At 36.7% G+C, this 22,811-nt stretch overlaps 1 protein-coding gene across 13 annotated transcripts in view; it reads right to left on the bottom strand.

The window, feature by feature from the left end:
- RIC8B (RIC8 guanine nucleotide exchange factor B) overlaps positions 1-22,811 on the bottom strand; it is a 90,767-nt gene that overhangs the window by 53,938 nt on the left and 14,018 nt on the right. For all 13 annotated transcript variants that reach the window (XR_001517143.2, XR_003047085.1, XR_001517142.2 and 10 more), the window contains exon 3: positions 2,472-3,080. Coding sequence is in view for 2 of the 13 variants with exons in the window: in XM_015591548.2 (XP_015447034.1) it covers positions 2,472-3,080 (609 nt within the window). In the remaining 11 variants the exon portion in view is untranslated. The remainder of the gene's footprint in view (positions 1-2,471; positions 3,081-22,811) is intronic.

Consider the following 22,811-nt stretch of genomic DNA (forward strand, 5'->3'; position numbering starts at 1 on the left):
CCTACAGATTCTACAATTAGTATACATCATTTTCATAACAAAGAAAATAATATTAGTTATTTTGTTATATTTTAAAGTTGGATTTTTCTGTACAGTGTTTTCCATGTCTCTTTATTTCAGTTGGTATTTTAAAGCATTAACAATTCTATAGGTGTTTGCTAAATTGGAGAATGATATCTTTCATTTGACAAGTGAAATATTAAAATCCAGGTAAATGGACTCTTTCTGGCAAGTTTCTCTGTGTCCTTATTATAGATTTTCATCATACTAAGTTGTGGGTACCTCACTAAAAAGTACACTATGCTGATTTCTGTGTCTTTTCACATGCTGTTCATTTTCTGGGAAATGCTCATCCGCCATTCTTCAAATGGCTGAATCATTCTGTCTTCGAATTTCAGGAGAGACCGTCAGAGGTCTTCTGTGACTATACTAAGTACAATCACTGCATTGTTTCTTTCTTAGCACTTAATACAATTTGAATTATATAACTATTTACTTATTACCTCTCTCACCAACAAAATAGGAGTTCCATGAAAGCAGAGGCTGTGCCTATTATTTGTCAATATATTACATAACACAGAGCAGAACACCTAGCAATTGTCCATAAATATTTGTTGACTGAGTGACTAAATGTATGCTAAAATTTGAATTTGGAGACTTATAGAGACTCGAGTGGCTTAAAAAACCTATCCCACACTCTTGACTAAATGAATTGGCTATTTTCAATACTGTTTACATTTCTGATAACTTTAATAATAGCCCAGAGTCACATTAATGGGGCACATTTTATAATGGTTGTATCATCTGATCCACAACCCAAGAGGCACTAGGTCTGCTGAGATGCCTGCTTTGGGACTATTGATCTTTTCTTATGGATCTTTTGGAGAACAAACATTCCATTACATAGAATGAGTATTTATTTGCCACATGAACATTTTCTTCTAAAACTTCTAGCCCCACTATTACTAAAAACTGAAGCATACTAATGAGGGCTAATCTCAATTTATTGGTATTTATTCCATGCCATCCCATACATACACTGATATGCAGCCATTGAGTTATAAATCCTTTTTGTCAGGAATCTGAATAGTCTGAGCTACTATTTGGGGCACAATTCAAATAACAGAGGGTCCAACAATGGCAAACCAACAGTCTCAGAAAGCTCTTGCAACTAAATGGAAAACTTAAAAACACCAAAACAAACAGTGTAAGAAAAATAACCACAGAAGGTACCAAATAAGCATAGAGACATAACATTTTAAATACTTCCAAATATTTGGTTTCAAAGCATAAATGGAGCATGTGGGCTTTCCACATCTTTTTCTGCCAAGTCCCAGGAAAAACTGACCATACTACAGTCATCTAAAACAGCTGTTAGGACTGATCTTCAAATATTTGGTTTCAAAATATAGACCTATTTGCACTTTAAAACTCAGATGCCTGCATACTCCCACTATATTACTGCACTGAGATAATCCTTTCAAAGCAGGCTGCTGGCAAAAACAGATCTTTATTCATGGTGAGAACTGCTTCAAATGGACACAGCAAAATGTTAACCTAAAATCAATTGTTAGAAAAGATAATTTGCTCTAGCATCAAAATGCTTTTTTTTCTTTTAAAAGCGGAAGATGAATTTCACCAGATGTTTAAGGTTAAGGAGAGAGGGTAAATGTAAAATGTCAAGATTCTAGAAACAAGGAAAAAGAGCTTATGTCTGCTTCACTTAAAATTGTTGACTTCCTTAAACTAAGTTTCTTGTTTAGCATAATGTTCTTCTGGGTACTCAAATATAACTATCAAATCTGCCTTACTTTGAGCTGCTGGAAGGTCCACGCCACAGAAAAGGATCTTAGTCTAGAAATAAGTCAAGTGGTTTAAAATAACCTTTCCCATACTCTCGTGTAATTATGCTTGTTTTCTAGGACTGTGGTCAAGCATGGGTATCAAGTTGCAGTCTTACACTTCTGAAAGTTATCTAACACTATAAAGTAACACTCTAGGAGACTGGATGATAAGTGATAACACAGCATCTTTTACTCTTCCGAGCAGACATCAATTCTCATTATCAGTTTCAACTGGCCTGATTTATCCTAACTTTTAAGACGGCAGCCATTGAAAATGCCTATACCTTTATGAACCACATTGTTTTGTTTCCCTTCAAATCTTATAATTTAAACCTTATTCCTGAAAGAGGCTTCTTAAAAGAAAAGACATGATAGCATGGCTCAGAGAAGGAATTATATTTGGCATCTTACAAAACGGTAGTCTATCTTCACCCTATTCTTCTGATAAGTGTTACACAAATGGAAAGAAATGGTTAAGAAATTAATCTTGAGTCATACAACTGATTAATGGAGGAACTGAACGTTTTTTCCATTTCCCAACTTAGCATTCCTCCTTTGCAGGCAGCTCTAGGAATGCCCCAGACCAATTAAATTCCATGGTAGATAAGAATATCCTTTTAACCTTACCTCTTTATGCACCTTCCAACTGTCTACCGTCACATTGAAGAGAGCTTTGAGGGCCTCAATGGCACAGTCTGTCTCCTGAGGTGAGAGAGGAGGTCCATTATGGTCTATGGCCGATTCATACTCATCGGTCCACTTGATGCTAAAGGCACTTTCCAAGATCTGGGTTAGCAGCGGTAGTCCCTGGAGCTCATAGCGCAATTGTGACCTGATGTCGGTGTGCAAAAGTGACAGGAGGAAGAGCAAGCGCAAGTCAAAGCACTTAATGTCATTGATAAACTTTCGGTCCTTGCACTTTCTTAGGAGATTACAGAGCTTTGCAGCAAGGTTAAGTTCCAGGCTGAGCTGCTGTGCCATTTGACTGTTGAAAACTATGTTACATAGACATTTTAACGACTCCACAATAACTGGGAACTCTGACACCTTCTCCAAAGAATCATCCGACTCATTTAGTTTGGCTAGTCGCAGCAGTATCTGCATATTTTCCTTGGTTGTTACAGGAACTAAAATCTTTTTGTCTCTGGAGAGAATACGGAGAACTTCCAGGCAGGACACTTGACATGTTGTTGGGATGTCCTTTATAAGAACTTTAAATATGCCTTCACAGAGTTTCTGAAAAATAAGAACAAGTATGCAAAAATCACTATTTGGCTTAAATGATTTAAAATAGAATGTTTCTCTACCAATGTATTTAATAGCATTTCAAGGTCTAGCTAGAAAAGATTTTTATTATTTTTAGATCACAAAATATTATAACTGAAACAGACCTTATATTGGGTGTACTTCTCTTACTTTATAGATATGGAGATTGAGGGCTAGAGAAGTTAAGTCACTTCTGCTGGGCCAGACTGAATTAGTGGGGGTAGTAAAAGCTAGGGTTTCCTAATTTCTAGCCAATATTCGCTCTATAAAATCATTTCTTCTCTTTTAAATTCACCAGTTTCAAATGTCTGAAATAGCTTTATTCTCAATAGATTTTGAACATCAGACTACATATAATATCTGAATGGAAGGCAATCAGTCTGAATCATAGCTGTTCCTTTCCCAGAAGTAAAGATTAATGCTTTGAGATTTGGTTCACAATTGCTCATGAGTACAGGCTCTTATAAAAAGACTTAAAGAAGTATGCGTTTGTGCTGAATCTTAGCTGTGCTATTTCATCTGAATTTATAGTTCTATGGCAGTAGTCCCATGTTTTATAAACTGTAGAACTCTCTTTAGCTAACGTAACAATATTTAATCATCAAGTGACCTCCGAGATCTCCCGACAAAACTGCTAAAAATTATTCTAAACTGGATTCCAAAGAGGGCTTAGCTAGCATATACGGTGCCTGCGAGTCAATCACAAAATGGTGCCCCTTTCCAGGCTGACTAACTGCAAAAGAGTGTTCCTGCTGGGTGGACAAATTACAAAAAAAAACCCCTCTTCCTCTGGGCAGCCCGGCGCCAGGACACATGGCTTGGGAAGCTCATAGGGTGAGCAAGATCTTAGTTCCCCTTTGCTCTCTTGGTATAGAACACAGATTACACAAATATATGTAGTAGTCCTGGTTCCAAATCTTGCTACCACTATATCAGAAACAATTCTTTTAGGATGGACTCAAAGTGTACTCTATCTTGAATTTTTTGAAAAAGTTATTTCTATCATTGCCTAATTTAAGAACCATTAATCACTCTCTCAAAACTCAATCTCCAGATTTCTTTTCCATAAACTGCAGTTCTGGGGCTCTCAAGCTCAGGCCTTTTATATGGAACGAGCAAGTATAACCATTCCACTGCTAACTATTTCTGTACCCATTACATTTTATAAAAACAACAGCAACAATTATGACTAATGTAAGATTTCACAAAGTCTCTATTAACCTATCATCAGACTTTAACTCTTAAAAAAGAGGCTATCTGTGGGTCAAGCATCATGAACTTGACAGGAATCTTAGGCTACGTGTACCTTCTGAGTACATCCTGGTTCCTCAGCTATGGAAATAAAGCCTATTTTAAATGTACTGTGTTCTCTAGATGGAGGTGGGAAGGAAATTAACCTGGCAAGCTACAAAAATTCTGAAACAATGTCAACTCTATCCCCACCATATCTGATAACTAGAAAGGTCTTTCATTTAATGTTTTAATATCATTAAATCATTAAAAAATGTTAAATCATTCTTAAAAAAATGAATGCAGTTTGTGAGTAGGGGAAAGTATGATGTACCCATTATTCAAAATATATAAAATAAGAAAAATTTCCTCCAATTTCAGATCTTTCACATTCAAGACCCCCACCCCCAAATATCCACAAACTACTACTTACCTGTTATATTCCTGGGAGTGGATTCCAATAACCTTTGCTCCCACATGATTTTACTCAAGAAGGAAATAATCTACATTTATATATTTAGGTTAAGAAATATATATTAAAGTATCATAAAATATTATATATGTGAATTTGGAGTTTACATATCTAATAAAACACAGATATCTTTACCTCCTTCCTTTTTAAACTCAAAACAATAAAATCCCCACCCCCCCATGGGCGACATGGCTCCTTTCTTCCTGTGCCTTCAGACTCAAGAAAGAAAAAAGCAAAGTATGAATATAAATTGAAATAGCCAAAGCTATAAAACAAATGGACTGTGAAACTCTGGGGCATAGGACGGCTACATGAAAGAGATTAGAGGTGCCTACAAAATTTATAGTTAAAAACTGCCTCATCTAAAGGCTTGCAGATCAACTGCCAATCAAAGACAAGAATTCTAGTTTTAAAGCAGTTTTCAATCAATCTAGTTTTAGAGCACAGTTTTATTAAACATGTCACTTCTCATTAGAGACTTGTCTCACATAATGACTGTGAGGTAGCTTTTTGCTATAATGTCTCTTGAAAAGTAATACCACTCTTGGACAATGACTACTCTCTCCTTTTCTGCATTAAAACTTAAAAAAAAAAATCAAAGACATACTCAAAATATAACAAAAGAAGTGGTATTTATTAGACACACTCGTTGTTTTACTCAATACAATCACTTCTATTCAGAGAATATGATAAAGAACAAATTAATAAATCGTGTACCACATTTGAATGAATCAGAAAAGTTTTGCTTTGCATATGTATATCAGGCAGGACTGAAGAGATAGTATTCTTTATGATTCCTCCATCTGTTGAGTGTGCACACTGCTTCTGTGTTTCAAAGGTGCAACTGTATTTTGTCCTTACTTTGCCCTAAAAGTATTTTTCTGTGCTATGACTAAGTTATATCTTTCCTCCTTCCTTTTTAAACTCAAAACAATAAAATCCCCACCCCCCATGGGCGACATGGCTCCTTTCTTCCTGTGCCTTCAGACTCAAGAAAGAAAAAAGCAAAGTATGAATATAAATTGGAATAGCCAAAGCTATAAAACAAATGGACTGTGAAACTCTGGGGCATAGGACGGCTACATGAAAGAGATTAGAGGTGCCTACAAAATTTATAGTTAAAAACTGCCTCATCTAAAGGCTTGCAGATCAACTGCCAATCAAAGACAAGAATTCTAGTTTTAAAGCAGTTTTCAATCAATCTAGTTTTAGAGCACAGTTTTATTAAACATGTCACTTCTCATTAGAGACTTGTCTCACATAATGACTGTGAGGTAGCTTTTTGCTATAATGTCTCTTGAAAAGTAATACCACTCTTGGACAATGACTACTCTCTCCTTTTCTGCATTAAAACTTAAAAAAAAAAATCAAAGACATACTCAAAATATAACAAAAGAAGTGGTATTTATTAGACACACTCGTTGTTTTACTCAATACAATCACTTCTATTCAGAGAATATGATAAAGAACAAATTAATAAATCGTGTACCACATTTGAATGAATCAGAAAAGTTTTGCTTTGCATATGTATATCAGGCAGGACTGAAGAGATAGTATTCTTTATGATTCCTCCATCTGTTGAGTGTGCACACTGCTTCTGTGTTTCAAAGGTGCAACTGTATTTTGTCCTTACTTTGCCCTAAAAGTATTTTTCTGTGCTATGACTAAGTTTTCATTGATTTTACTTTCCCTAAACCATGCCCTGCTCTCTTCACTTTCCATAGCTCCTTGCTGTCCACAGAATGCAGCTGAAATGAGCCAGTGTCCTCTTTCCTACTGATGTCTCTATTAGAATCCCATCCCTTTCTTTTCCAAGTCCTCAAAATGACTCCCAGGCCCTTTGTCGTATGTCCTGCACTGAGCCATTTCCCGCACTGCTCCTTCAGCATGGCATGCCCTGCCACTATGTCCACCAAGTCAAGACCCCACTCTTTTTCTAAGGCTGAGTTCGAGGACTGAGGGGTTTACAGGCCTCCCCAGCCACTCCCTCCTTTGCTTTCTTTCTGTTTGTGCCTCCAACAGCACTCACTCCTTCTGCAGACTCCTTAGGAACAGAGGCTATGTTTCATCTGAGTCCCAGTGGCTTGCCCAGGTGTGCTATAACTACTTTTAAGTGCAAGATAACCATAAACTCCCAAAGATTACCTGCCTCAAAGTCTACCACCTGACTTTCCAGCACTTTCCAAAGAATGACTTCTTTGTATTCCTCCTCCACTAGCCACCACTGACTATCAGTCTTCTTTTCCTCAATTTGCAAGTAAAATAAACCATCATTCCATTTTAGGTACAGACTATTTTTATTTACTTTCAAAGTATTCATTCTACAAACTTGTTTTCATTACATATTTTTTTAATCTCAAAATTATTTTGGTATCTCAGATAATCATAAAACACATACTTTTTTCCATTAAAATTAATGAAAATCTTTTCTGATTTAATAACATTTCACTTAGAGGTCAGGTTTTCAGGAATGAACTAAAGTCATAAAGCAAAAGTTACAATTACTAAAAATCACAGTCTGCGAAAAGGCCCTTTTAAAATGCTCATTAGCTTAGGAATAGCCGTGGCTACTTCTATAAAGTTAGAGTGCAAGACCCAGCAGCAGAGATTCAAGAGTAAGATCCCAATGGTTCCCCAATGCTAATACCACTTATTGCTCCCAAATTTGTGGTTTGCTCCTGAACTGAAATCCTAGAGTATACTATAGTAGTGAGTCTCAAAATTCAGCATGTATCATAATCACCTAAAGGGACTGTTAAAACCCATATTGTTGCACCTCACCCCCAGAGTTTCTGATTCAATCCACCTAGAGTAAGGCTCCAGAACTGGAACTTTTAACAAGTTCCCAGTTGACGCTGCTGTCGGTTCAAGAGCCACACTCTGAGAACCACCGAATTATAGTTAACAATGGACTGATGTCAATTGGATGTTAGGGGCTAGTGGTAAGCTTAGAGTAATGACTGGATAATCACAGAAAAGCAGGCAGTGGATAGAATTAGCACAAGTACCTTAGCTTCTCCTTGACTGCTTTGTGCTAACGATGTATATGGGTGGCAGAGATAGGAATGAGATGTCACTGTCTGGTCACATTACCTTTCTTAAATGTTAAAAACTATTAAAGGTGTTAAGCACATTACTTGTTTAAGGTCAGGGGTTGGGCTTGAAACTTGTTCTATTTACCACGGACTCTAGAATCTGAACAGCGTTGTGATTAAGAGCAAGGGACCTGGATTTAAACTGCTTATGTTCAAACTTTGGCTCTTCTACTGTCTTCTAAAGTGACCTTGGCAAGTTACTTAGCTTCTCTGGACCTCATTTACTTTAGGAGTTAAATGACATCACACGTATAGCACTTAGAGCAGTGACTAGCCTGTGGTAAGTGTTCAGTGCAGGTTATCTTTTATGTATTATTGTAAGATAAAATCTCATTGTCCTCAGCTTAGCATTTAGGATCCTCCAACCTGCTTTTTGAACCTTCTCTTTCACAGTATTTTCTTGTCAGGTCCTTCTCTTTAGCTATGTTCCTTTCCAAACCATCTCACATTGAGCTCTTTTGCTTTCTAACCACCTCTCCTCTACATGCATCAGTCTCCTCCTTCTTTGACTACTTAAGTTTTACCCATTCTCCAAAGCTACGCTTAAAATTCACTTTTGATATAAAATTTTCCCTAACCACTTCAGCCCCCAACATTCTTTCTCTCCAAGGAAAATCCAAACCACAATTTGTAGCAATCATTTGGTGCTTGGCACATTCTTCCTGTTAGTTTTCTTTTTATGAGTTTGCCTCAACTACTAAAAGCTCTCTGAAGGTGGAAAGGACATTTTTTTTTTTTAATGAGAAAAGAAAATGTATCGCAGTGGCTTTTGAATTAGAAAGATCTGGGTTTAACACCTGGTTCTGCCACTGTGAAATTCAGAAATGTTATTTAGCTTCTTTGACTCTCACTTTCCCACTTGTAAAATAGGAATAACATCTCCTATATCTCATAGGACTGTTGTGAAATAGATTCCAGGATGTTATAAGCACTCTTTTATTTCTTCATAATCCTTGTAGCCCTCAGCAGAGCAATTAGCATTAAGAAGTTCCCCAAATCTAAAGCATTAGCTTAAGTCTATTAATATTGTCTTGATACTTCTCCTTTCTAAAAAAGAAAGAGAGATATAGTAAAGGCTATTTTTGTAATTGTACTGGTAGGATGGTTTGCCCCATTGGGTAAAGAAGTTTTTTCATACAAGTAATAGAAATCACGTGTCTTCATATAAAGTTTTTCTCAAGAGTTTAAATTAATTAAATATTTATGTTCTTAAAATGTAAAATGAATCAAACTATTAAAGAAAATAGAAAAACATTCATAATTATCCTAGCTAGTATATTTTATATGCAGTGAACAGAGAAGTTTATCCTTGGTCAATGTGCTTGATTATCAGTAACAGATATACTACTTTAACATACAGTTACAATCATCGTGTGTATGTAATTTTGTTTTCTGACTTTTAAATTTAATTTTTAATTTGATTATAAGTATTTTTCCACATTGCTACAGTCTTTATAAACATAATTTTAACTGAATGAAATATTAAATATGACTCCTGTTCTCAATAAGTCTCTAGCATAAAATATAGAGAGACCAGAAAGAACAGTGAACTTAGTATCAGAAGGAATGACTTCATAATTTTAGTAATTATTGTAATATTATTTGCTTATGTGCTTTACAGTTTACAAAAAAATTTTATATTTGTTCCTTAAATCTAAAAAGTGCTTAATGAACACTTGATATATGATTCTTTAATTGCCTAAGGACACTTAGCTAAGAAGCAGAAGGCCAGGACTCAATCCAGATCATGTGACTCTAGTGTCTTTTCCACTGTAAGTTAATGATCATGCCATCGCTGTTTCTCATTTATTAACTGTGATCTTGAATATGTCGCTTTATTAGGCCTCTTTTTTCATCTATACCATGCATCGAACCTCTCCAGGGCAACCTTCTTCCACCTCCAGAATGGACAGCTTTTTACTATGAATCTGTAAAACTAAGATCAGCTCTGGCTATAGGTGTGAAACAAGTAAACCATGCTATGAAGCATATGTGAGCATTCAAATGATCTATCATGACATATATGTACTGTCTTAAAAGATGACTTCTAAAAATATTTAAAAATTAAAAGTCAAGTTTTATACATAAAGAAAATGTCTTTGCTTAAAACACAGACATCATAGTCTACCAGTCTGGCAATCCAAAAGAGGTTAGAATACACTTCTGAAACAAGTTTCTCTCTAGAATGTGTACAGATTGGTGCCAGTTCACAAACTGTGACTATATTGAGATAGGTACATGAGTTGAGACAGGTATAAAAACTGAGAGTATGCATTTGGAAACCTTTATAGTAACTGGACTTTGCTGTGACGTCCAAAGATATGATTATTTCTTCTAATGATTCATTTAAATTGTATTTTACAAAGGTACTGGTCTACTACAAATTAGGAAAAAATAAGCAAACAAAACTTGGTCCTTCATCACAGATAGTTTGAGAAGCACTGTTCTAGACCATGCATTTTATCCTGTGTAAGTTTTCTTCAACTATATAATCAAGGTAGTAAAATGAACTCAGATCTCAGAGTAATGAGGAAATAACATAAACTTCATAAACAAGCTTATGTAACTTAGTTTAATTGTTAGGCATTGTGGTGAAAACTGACAGCTGTCTACCAAAATCCATTTTCTTCTTATATAGTAATGGCACTGTGGCAAGGCCCAAGGCTGCCTAGCTACGCCACATTCCTCAGCTGTTCTCCACGGCCATGTGACTGAGCTCTTGCCAATGATGTGTGTGTGTGGACATACTGTATTCCATTTTCAGGTTTGGGCCTTTAAGACAGTGGGCATGCCTTCTTTACTTTCTTGACCCCTTCTGCAGCCCAGAACTTGGAAATGGCAGTCCAGTACAGGCCAGGACAATGCTAAGATGGTGAAGTTTGACTTGACATCTTGGAAAGAAATGGGGCCACCGAATAAATTTATGGAACAGAGGCACCCGCCAGCCTGGTTGATCACCTCAGAACTGTTACTTGAAAAGGTAATACACCTTTACATTCCTTAAGTCACTTTTATCTTGGGGTCCCTTTAGTGCTACAACTTAGCTTTAAATTTAAATGGACTATATCTATGAAATATGACGTCTCATTGATGCCCTCTACAGAACCTCTTGTATCATCATTCCGTAAGTAACAAAAATTATATTTCACCTCAATGACTAAGCAATTACCCTCTATATGTAATATCAAGAGTTACACCAATTTGGTCTGGTTGTGCCATGGATGGTGAGCATTTTCATTTTTTTCATCTAGTCATTCTTTAATCAAGAATTCACCAAGCATCTATTTTATAAATCCAAGACAATGTCCTTGGTACTGGGGAGATAATGGCAAACTTCTAAGGAACTTAAAATCGAGTGGGGGAGAATTACAAAGGCACATCAGCAATGGATTAATGTGATAAGTGCTCTGATAGATCTAAACTAGTTTCTCAGCCTCTGTATTACTGACATTTTGGACTAGACAATTCTTTGTTATAAGAAGCTGTTCTGTGTACTATAGGATATTTAATAGCATCCCTGACCACCACCTACTAAATGCCACCAACCACCCTCCAACCACTACCACCATCCAGTCATAGAAATCAAAAATGTCTCCAGAAATTGCCAAATGTCTCCTGGAAAGCAAAATTGCCCTCCACTAGAACTAGTGATTTTAGTGTAAAAAGCTATGATAATACAAATCCAAGGCACCTAATCCAATCTCACGGGAGGGAAACGGATCAATTCAAGGAAACACTTCCTAAGGAAGTGGCATCTAAGATGACACCAGAAACATACATGTTTAATTTCCATTTGGTCATTTAACAAATATTTGAGTGTCTGATATATTCAAGACATTGTGCTTCATGGCAGTGAACAAAACAGACATGATTCCGTTATGTGTTTTGAGAATCATAGTCTAGATAATAAACAAGTGAAAAACATGTAATTAAAATGTTACTAAATGTTATAAGGGAAATGAACAGGATGCTATGATAGAAAATAACTAGAAAGGATCAACTTTAGATAGAGCGAAGCCAAGTTTTGATGGTGAAAAGCTGCTGAATGTGCAGAGTAGAAGAAAGAGTATGGCAGGCAGAGCCTGGTGTGCTTAAGGTCTTTAAAGCCAGTATGAGTGATGTTAATAGCAGAGATATAAGCTGGGACCAGATCATGTGAAGTTTTACAGGCCATGATAAGGAGGCTTGGCTTCAAATGCTATGAAAAGTCACTAAAGGAGCTTAAGCAAAGGAGAAGTACAACTCAATTAAAATTTTGAAAAAATCACACTGGAAACGGATTGGAGGGGAACAAATACAGCTTCAACTAGAGTGGTAGCAGTGTAGAGGGAGACAGGTAGATGGCTTTGATATGTATTTTTGAGGAAAAATGGACAGTACTTGCTATTTGCGAGAGAGGGGTTTCTGACTTAAGCAGTGTAGTGCCATTTATTGAGAATGGGATGACTGGAGGAAGAACAGTTTTGGGGGGAAATTCTGTATGGACACATTAAGTTTGAAATGTCTAGAAAGATGTCAAGTAAGAAGCTGAGTGTGTATGGCTGGAGCCCTAAGCAACCATCAGCGCTACGCCTGATGATATATATGAGTAAAGGCATTTCAAGCTGCAAGAATGGATGAGATCACCTAGAGAAAAATATACAGAAAAAAGGAGAACTACCATAGAACCCTGAAAAATGCCAACACTTAGAGGCTGGGGGAAGCAGAAGCTGATAAAAAAATTAAGAGGTATCAGTTAGAGAGGCCAGAGGAATTCTAGGAGTGTGATGTTCTGGAAGATAAGACAGGAATATATTTTATGAAGGGACTAATCAACTGTTTCAAATGCTGATGAACTATCAAGTAGCATAAGTATCTGGCAATGCTAGATCACCAATGTCCTTGATAAAAGCAGTTTCCTGAGAGTATCTGGGAGGTGACAAAGAGAGAAGTACATACCTTAAGGCATGTGGTTATAAGGGAAGCAGAGAAAAGGGATAGTAACAAGAAAGAATAAGGTCAAGAGAGGCTGTTTTTCTTTTCTTTTTAAAGAGAGGATGTACTAGTTCATGTCTGTATAATGAGGGGAATGAAGAGTTTGGAATTAACCCAGAGGGAAATGCGGAACTTACTGCAAGGTATTAAGCAGGGGAATAACATTAGATTTGTGCTTTGGAAAAATCACTAATGGTAATATGGAAAATGGACAAGAGAGGAGACAGGACAGAACCAGTTAAGAATTCTGGTGAGAAATGATCGAGGTCTAAACTAAGGCAAAGAAAGCTAAAAGATTTTAAGGAAGTGGAACTGACTGAATGGTTGATAGAATGATTAGATGTGTAGGGTAGAACAAAGAGGAGACAAGACGCCTCTTAAGTTACTAACCTAGACAACTTGGTTGATGGTATTATCATTCATTCATGAGAGAGGGGCCTTATTTCCTAAAGTTTGCAGCAAAAGGAAAATGTTATTGCCTGGTAGACGTTTCTAATTCTTCCCAAATAGACACCTCAAATGAAGTACATCCAAACTCATTAACTAGGAAGGGGTCAGATCCCCATAACTCACCTTTCTAAAACTCATATTCAACTACTTATTGTCACAATATCCTTTATCCAAGTAAAAAAACCTACTCTCTACTGCCTGTGTGAACCTATGTACCATTTTTCATGTTATTTCCTGTACTTAGAATGTCTTCTCAAACCCCAAACTTCCCAAATCATTTTTATCTTCAAAGCAAATGTCATCCTTGCCATTTCCCAGCAGGAAGTAACCTCTTCCACCTCTAAATCCCAAGTACTTAATCTCTATCACTTTTATAGCTCTTAATACATCTGACCTTGAATTATATTTACGGAGACTTCTTATCTCTCTCATCAGCTTTGGCGGGTGGGGGGAGTTGTCTGACATATTTCTTTTCCACGGGTACAAAGATGCTGTCCAATATGTTGAATACTTACACACATACATACTAAGTGTGATATCTTTAAAGCACTGCGTGCTAGAGAAAGTATTATGTCCAGACATTCACTAGGTCACTACAACGCTGGATTTAATTCCCGGGTGCTGCTTATTTAGTTGTATGACTTTGAATAAATTGGTCAACTTTCATTTCTTTATCTGGGTAAGGTAGTACCTACTTTCTAGGCTTGCTGGGAAAATTAAATGAGATAGTGTATATGTACTGCCCTAGATGTTATTGAACATTATAATTACAATGTATGTGCTTACATATAATATTATCATACACTTTAGTAAGAGGCTATGTGGTATAAAAGAGTATATGAGTTGCAGAGTCAGACAGACTTCACTTTGCTATTTATTACCTGTGAGATCTGGGTAAGTTATTTGGTTTTCTGAGCTTCAGTTTCATTATGTATAAAATGAGGATAATATCCTCTGTATTACAGTATTGTTTTATTAAATAAGATGATGGTACACAGTTAGAGCTAAAATTATACATTTCCAAGAATAAGACCTATAATTAAAGATCTCAGCCAACAGCAGTATCTTGAAGGAGGCTTGTTTTTCTGATTGAAATAATAAGCCTACATGTAGATTTGACATCTAGCATTCTCTCCAACATCACTGCTTATCAAAACGATTTAGTTCGAATCTGAGGCACCAAAAAAAAAAAAAGATTTAACGAGCTTAGGTTTTCAAAAGTTTTTACTACTAGTCAGTGAAATTCAGGTAAAGATTCACAGATTAATTTAGAATAAAACTAGACCAACGACTGAATAACCAAATCAAAATGAAACAACAGTGAACAGAGAAAGTGAACATTGCAAAAGACAAGGACTAATGTCTGTTTTATTTATAAGAAACAGGAAAATGCAATAACTTTCCAGTTCAAGCTGGAAAGAGAGGCAGGTTATACACACAGCACAGGCACTGAATTCAACTTGGCAGTAACCCTAGGATAACTAAAGGCCAGAAAGAGCTTAAGAGCCAAACAAAATGAGTATAACTTCCAGAATAAGAATGTTAAAGAGTTAGAAGGGGCTATAGTGACTGTGTGTGTGTGTGTGTGTGTGTGTGTGTGTGTGTGTGTGTGAATAAGCACTAGCAGTGTAAAAGGTTCTATAAAAAACAGGTTTTGTGGGAGAATAGGTCTGGGAAACTCATAAGGCTTATTAAAATAGTAAAGAGTCTCAGATGTACTAAAAAAAATTGTTTAATTTTTAAAAACTTCTCTTTCCTTTATTTGACCACAGAATCTTAAAAAAAATAATAATACATAACATACTCAAGACTAGGGGATATTTCTTAAATTTTACAGATATGAAAACTGACTCCCAGAGAAGCTAAATGGTTTGCTTAAGGTAGCACAAAAAGCTACAATGGGAAAGGGGACTCAGATTCTTATTTAACTCAGTCCTACTCTCTTTTCATTCTGCTGGTAACTGGTGATGTATAAGAAATAAGGCAAAAATGGGTACTCCAACATTAAAAGCAATTCAGCATTAAGCTGGGTCTGTGAAAGGAATTATTGAGGACCGATTATTTTTCTCCTTAAATAAACGAAGTCATTAAACATGGTTCTACTTATTATTTTTTTTAATGTTTCTGTTCTTCTATTGTAGTGGTAGTGAAATACCTATCTTTACAGTATGCCACTTCCTCTTTAATAAGAATGGCCTTTCCCCCTCCTTTTTTGCCCATTATGTCTACAATGTTAGCTACATGTTTGATTTATGCTCTCGCTCCATCAACCAGTACTCCTATAGTGATGGGATAGAACCCTGGTCTTAAAATAGACTATGCACATTCAACTGGGAGATGTGGCACAGCGCCAGGGATACTTAAAGTCACAGGACAATCCTGGTGCATCCTCTTTAACCACTATTTTACCAAAAGATTCACTGGGGGTGGGACTGGGGAAGAACTTCTACATGAAAATAAACAAAGGCAGTACAAATCACAATACAAAAAGTCACAAAATTTTTTAAGATAAAAAGATCAGATATCAGAAGAATGGTAGTTAAGGCAGGATCCTTTGGATGATGCCTCCCTGGTCTCACAAGGTTATGCCTACACTGTCCTCTGATGGATGTCACTGGATAAATATTCCACAGGGATCTAATTTTAGTTCTTAACTGAAGCTGAAGGTCAGTCACCTAAATCTGATAGTTCTAAACTTTTGCCCTCTGTGCATGCACATTTGAGTGTGTATGTGTGTGCACACACACACGACAAAGACATAGAGGTATTAAATTCTAAAATAAGCTTACTATAATTAACAGTGAGAACAATGTTGTCAGTCCCACAAGACAGACCTATTAAAAAACTGTATTTTATAAAAATATTAAAGTTAATGGCTTACTGCCAGAATTCTAAAATGGGCTTTTAATAAAAGAGAGTGAGGATTTTGGGGGTCAAATTTGTAATTTCCTTATAAAAAGCTAAAGATGAGATTTTCTAAATGAATACTCATGTAGCTGGGTCCAGAGAGATTTAGTTTAATAGTATATCTTACGCTTTGGGGTTTTTCTACTTGTAGTAGGGAGACAACGGTAATTCTCACTTTTTATTAAATAGATACTCTTTGTCAAGGAGGTTTGATCTCACTTCCTAAATTTCACCTCTAGCTTCCCTTCTTACGCATATCCGTCTTTAATAATATAGTCCTTCTGGCTATGTTCTATATCATGGTGATCTTGCCAAAAAGACTGAAAAGACAGTTCAGAGTAACAACAATTATGTAAGTTTCAATAAAGTTTCCTTGCTAATTAGCAATCCTGAGAAAGACTTGTTGCATCATTAAGAATTCATTAACAGATGGGAAAGACAACTTGGGTATAAACAAAAGCTTACAAAACCAATCACCTGCCTTTCTTTTCTTGACTGAGGGCAGAAATGGGTATGTCAAAACTTTTTATTTTTCTTCAAATACAATACCAGCTAACTACGCTTCTTATCACTGAAGTAGGAGTCTTTATTTTTCAGAAAGCCCTTTTCTGCACTACCTATGTAAAATATATTTTAGCATTTTAAGATAATATAATGGCAAATATATAGGTATACATAATTTGTTTCATATCAGAATTTACCAAAGAAAAGATTATCTCATTTAATCTTTAGTGAGTTCTTAGCACAAGCTATAGTTTGATTATATAGTATATTAACAAGGCTGAAAAATAGGTGCTCTGTCACAACAGATACCTTGTATCTTGATGGCTGATATAGACCCTGGTCCCATTGATTTCTACAGTCCCTTTGCCTTTTTGCTTTTTCAGTCTATCAAAGTCTTTCCTATATAGTCTTTTTGGAATTTTCTTACTTTGTCTTCAATGCCACCTACTCCACAACACTTAACTATTTACTCTGAACTAGTTATTCTAGTTCAGAATCCCTTGCTTTGAGCTCTAGCAGCCCAGGGGCAGGTATAGAAGATAGTCTGGGCCTCTGATTGTAAAGGACTAAATGTCTGTGTCCTTCCTAAACTAGTATGTTGAGGGCCTAACCCCCAATGTGATGGTATTTGGAGATGGGAGCTTTGAGAAGTAATTAGGGTTAGATGAGATCATGACAGTGTAACCCTGGTCCAATGGGATTAGTGCCCTTATAAGAAGAGACACTGGAGAGCTAGCTTGTTCATGCTTTCCCCCACCCTCTCTGCACAAAGAAGAGGTCATATAAGCACATGGTGAGATGATGGCTACCTATAAACCGAGAAGAAGCCTCAGAATGAACCTTGCCAATACCCTGACTTTGGACTTTCCAGCCTCCAAAACTATGATAAATAAATGTATGTTGTTTAAGCCACCCAGTATTTTGTTATGGTAGTCTAAGCAGACTAAGATAGCCAGGAATAGAAACAAAAGAAAGGTTAAGCTGTCTCAACGAAACAGTTGTGAGATTTTAGAGGTCTTCAAAGGCACGGTAACATACTAATGGTATAGCAGAAAAGGCAGAGAAATAGATTATTTGGGTTCTTTCCAGTCCCTAATTCTACTGTTTTCTGAACTTGGATCTGGACTGATTTACTTAATCTATTTGAAGCTAAATTTTCTCATGTGTAAGAAATATATCTATTTCACGGGGTTACTGTAATTATTTAATATAGATAGCATCTGAGAGAACATATTGTAAGGTGTAAGGCATCTTATGTACTACTCACTGGGAAATAGTATAATTAAAGTAAAGAAAGCACTTGTGTTCAAACACCAGCTCTGCCCCTTGTGGCTATATGATTTTGGGCAATTTCTTGAAAACAGTTGTGCCTCATTTCCTCATCTCTAAAAATAGAGGTAGCATCTAGGGCTTATAAATATTAAATGAGATGATATGTTAAAAAAAATCTCTAGCATAGTGCTTGGCGTAGAATAGAGACTAATGTACATTACATCATAAAGATGGCCAGATGGACAAACAGATCAAGAAATATTTACAGGCATACTCTACACAGGCATAATATGGCTAGGAAGTTTTTATCTGTATTTACCTTTTAATAGCAAAACCACTTAAAAAGGGAAAGTGTTGATGTTGCAATTTGATATTAATTTTATGGATTCTATAGTGTCCATTTAGAACTATAGTGTCCATTACTGACCCCCGGGTACATAGCCCCGATATAAGCACACGACTCAAAATGCTCCCAATTTAAAAGTTCAAGAACATGCAAATTATTCAAGAGAAGTAAATTCTAACCAAATAATGAGAAGTCTATTTTGGGTTGAGAAGCTATAAAAGCACATGACTCAAGTTATTTATAATATTAGGGAGGTTGAACACATATTAAAATGAATGAGCAATATAAATGTACAGCAACTTAAACTGTGTATTAAAAGACTGAAAGAATAAACTACAGGGAATTTAGCCAGAGAAAGCTTGATAAATTTAAGTGTTGGGCAATAAGTGGGAAAAAAAAGAGATGGAGTGGCAGAAAGGAAGTAGGCAGATAAGCAAAATGGTGGACAAAGGCAGAGGCAGAGTAGGATATGGGCAAAGTAGGAGGATCAACCAAAGCAGATTTAGAGTTCATATAAAAGCTTTCTAACAATTAAAGCTATTCAACAGCAGAGTAGCTACTGTGAGCTTCCCATTACTGAAAGTATTCAGCCACAGTGTGATGACCCCTGGTGTGACATATCTTAGAAAGAACCTCTGTGCTGGAAGATATTCTGGTCCATTACTACACTGTGAATTTCCCACGGAGAAGCCCTGCAAAGATGATCATTGAAGGCCGAAAAGGAGACAGAAGACTTGGTTTGAATCCTAGCAATTCTACTCATTAATTGTGACCTCCGGCAAGTCAACTTGTCAGATTTTCATCTATAAATGGGGAAGTTGGGAACACTGGGAATGTCTAATCAGCCAACAACTCTTTCAGGTCTCTAAGTGTTTTTAATTAGTCAAAGATGTACAAGTTTTTCACGTTCCTTAATACATGATCAAACTTTGTAAGGAAGGGCTAACTGCTGAGAAAAATAAACTATACTTTCAGCCAAAAATATATCTGAGGAATCTAAAAAAAAAAAAAGAGAGAGAGACTTCAACATGTCTAACTCCTATAGATCAAGCATGATACTGTTTTTGGGGAGAGCTGACACTCATATTCTCGCTAGTTATCCTAGCCAGTCACTTACACTGCAAAAGCACGTTCTTCTGTTTCCTATCAATGCTGATAATTAGTTCAATGTCAAAGCTGTGTTTATGCTCCATATCAAGTCTCAAATTTTGGATGCCTAAAGTCGGAAAATGAATAGAATTGATTCATATGCTATACAACAGATGAATTCAATTACTGAATGGTAGTGTGGTATACACTGGATGCTGAACCAGATCAGACTGCCTAGGCTTGAATCACGGCTTCCCACTATACTAGTTTAGGAAGTACAGCACCTCCTTGAATAATATCATTTTATTATGTTGATGAGAAGCTGAGATGCCATAGGAACTTGTCTTATTTATATCAATGAGCCTATAGTAAAACTGGTTTTGATACATGTGGATTGTCTTTACACTTTCTTGAGAGTGCCTTTGAACCACAAAGTCAACTTTGATGCAGTCCAATTTATCTATTTTTTCTTTTGTTGCTTGTGCTTTTGGTGTCATATTTAAGAATCCAATGCCAAATCTCAAGCCATGAAGACTTATCCTTACGTTTTCGTCTAAGAGTCTTATGGTTTTAGCTTCACATTTAGGTTTGATTCATTGCGAGTTAATTTTTATATATGATGTGAGGTAAAGGTGCAGCTGCATTCTTTTACATGTGGATATAAAAGACCACTTGTTAAAAGACTATTCTTTCCCCAATGAATGGTCTTGTCATCCTTGTCAAAAATTAGTTGACCATAGACACATAAGTTTATTTCTGGACTCTCAATACTATTCTATTGAACACAAACACTCATACAATTTATCTATCTTTATGACAGTACTACAGTCTTGATTATTGTTCCTTTGTAGTAAGTTTTGCAACTGAGAATTCTGAGTCCCCCAAGTTTGTTATTTTCAAGACTGTTTTGGCTATTCTGCATCCCTTGCAATTCCATATGAATCCCAACATTGGCTTTTCAATTTCTACAAAGACGCTACTTAGGATTCTAAAAGGTATTGCACTGAATTAGCAGATCAATGTGAGAAGTACAGGCATCTTAGCAACAATAAATCTCCCAATCCATAAACATAAAATCTTTTTCCATTTATTAAGATTATCTTGGGGGTGGCTCCATAGTGTAGTGGTTAGCACATCTGCTTTACACACAGAAGGTCCTGGGTTCGTGCTCCAGGTGGAGCCATGGACCATAACCCGAGTGCACCAGGCCCCAGCTGCACCAGGCCCCCTGAGTGCACCTGCTTTCAAGGTTTTCTCCTTGTCTTTGGCTTTCAGCATTTTTACTATGCTGCATCCACTTTTGCATCTCTTTGAATACTGAGTTTCCTGGATGTGTAGGTTGTTTCCCAGTAAATCTGGCAAGCTTTAAGACGTTATTTCTTCAAATATTTTTTTTCTTCTCCTTTTGCTCTCTCCTCTCCTCTGGTTCTCTCATTATGCATATGTTGGTACATCAATGTTGCCTCACAATTCTCTGAGACTTTCTTCATTTTTTCTTTATTCTTTTTTCTCTGTTCTTCACCTTGTATACTCTCTATTGATCTTCAAGTTTGCTTATTCTTTCTTCTGCTAGTTCCAACCTAGTGTTGAGCCCCGTTAGTGAATTTCTATTTCAGTTACTGTACTTCACTGTACATTTTAATGCCAAAATTTCCATTTGGTTCTTCTTCATTTTCTTTTTAATATCTATGTTTGTATTGATATTCTCCATTTGATGTGATATTTCATCAAACCCTGGATTACTTCTTTAATTTTGTTTTCCTTTAGTTCTATGACTATATTTAAATTGGCTTCTTTGAAGTCTTTGTCTATTAAATCCAACATCTGGTCATTCTCTCAGGCAGTTTCCTTTGCCTGCTCCCCCTCACCTCCCAGTGTATAGGTCATTCTTTCCTGTTTCTTTGCATGTCTCATTTTTTTTTTTTTTTTGGAATTGGACATTTTAGATAATATATTGTAGTAACACTGGGTAATGTCCCTACCCTCCAAGACTTGCTATTGGTGTTTATTTGCTCAGTAACTGGCTGAATTATTTTAGTGAAGCATATTCTGCCCCGCCCTCTCTGCAAGGGGCTCACCCTTGGGTAGGCCTACAGTCATCCTGGGATGACAGTGACTTTAGCAAGCCCCTCCTCTTTGACTAACTCTCTCTGACCACAACCTGCTGTTAAGAGCCACTAACTGCCGGATGATTGATCTACTGTCTTCAACAATATCCTGGGGCATAAATAGCTCCACAAACTGAAAGTCTATTAGGGTTCCTATGAGGGGATAGTTCCTGAGATCAGTATTTAAGATTTGTTCTAACCACAAGACGGTTCCTCCAAGCTATCTCTTTCGCCCTTTCTCTCTAGCAAACTAGCCAGCCTTTTGATTACCTGTATCTCCAATGAATCTGTCACTCTCTTTCCAACTGCCTTTTACCACGACCTGCACCCTCAAGTGATGAACTTCACACTCTGTTGCCAATAAAGTTGGTTCCTTTGGGGAGAGATTCAGAGCTGTATTATAAGGTCTGTCTGCTTCTCTGGGGAAAGTTTTGGAACCCTGATTCTGATGCTGTAGGCAGAGACTATGGCATACTTCTCATTGAGTAACCCCCTTTGAGAAAACAATCGGAGGGGATGGGGGAGCAGCAGCCCCAGATCTCCTCAGCTTGTTTCTCCCAGGGTGGAACCTGTGTCCCACCAGCAAGGGACAAGGGCAACTGGTGCCCCATTATTCTCAATGGTAACACACCCAAGGTAGAGCCTCTGTCCCATGAGTGGAGAGCTGGATAAAGGGAAGGAGACCGCTCCTCTCAGCTGCACTCACTCAGAATTTAGTCTCAGCAACAGAGGCAGATTAGCTGAGGCAGGATAAAGAATGCTAAAGCTACCCCCAGTCTCTTCAGGGAAGAAAGCCCTCCCACTCTGAGCTGATGGAGAAGGGAGCTCTGTGTTATCTGCTGCATTAATTTCTGTATTAGTTTGGACAAGGGTTTCCATCTCTCCCAGCTGAGAGGGAGGGAGGAAGCAGTTCTTAGTTCAAATACTACAAACTTTCACTTTTCTTACTGAGTTTCAGTAGATTTTCTTAAATAAGTTTTTCTTCATTGACTATATGCTCTTAAGACCACTTCCAGAGACTTTAAATGTTTTTTTTTTTTTTAAAATAATTTTCACCAGTTTCACTGGAGAGCAGATCCATAGAGCTCCTCACACTGTCATGGCTGGAAGTGGAAGTTCTTGACGAATTTTTTTGTATGAGTAAATGGATCTGAAACTCTAAAGTACAAAGCAGGAAAACTATTCTTGTCATTTCCACACAGAAATCCAAAAAGTGATCCAAAGATCATGTATGGGCTATCACATGTATGGCTT

The sequence above is a fragment of the Pteropus alecto genome, unplaced genomic scaffold (assembly GCF_000325575.1).
Source record: "Pteropus alecto unplaced genomic scaffold, ASM32557v1 scaffold94, whole genome shotgun sequence".
In the NCBI taxonomy this organism is placed as follows: domain Eukaryota; kingdom Metazoa; phylum Chordata; class Mammalia; order Chiroptera; family Pteropodidae; genus Pteropus; species Pteropus alecto.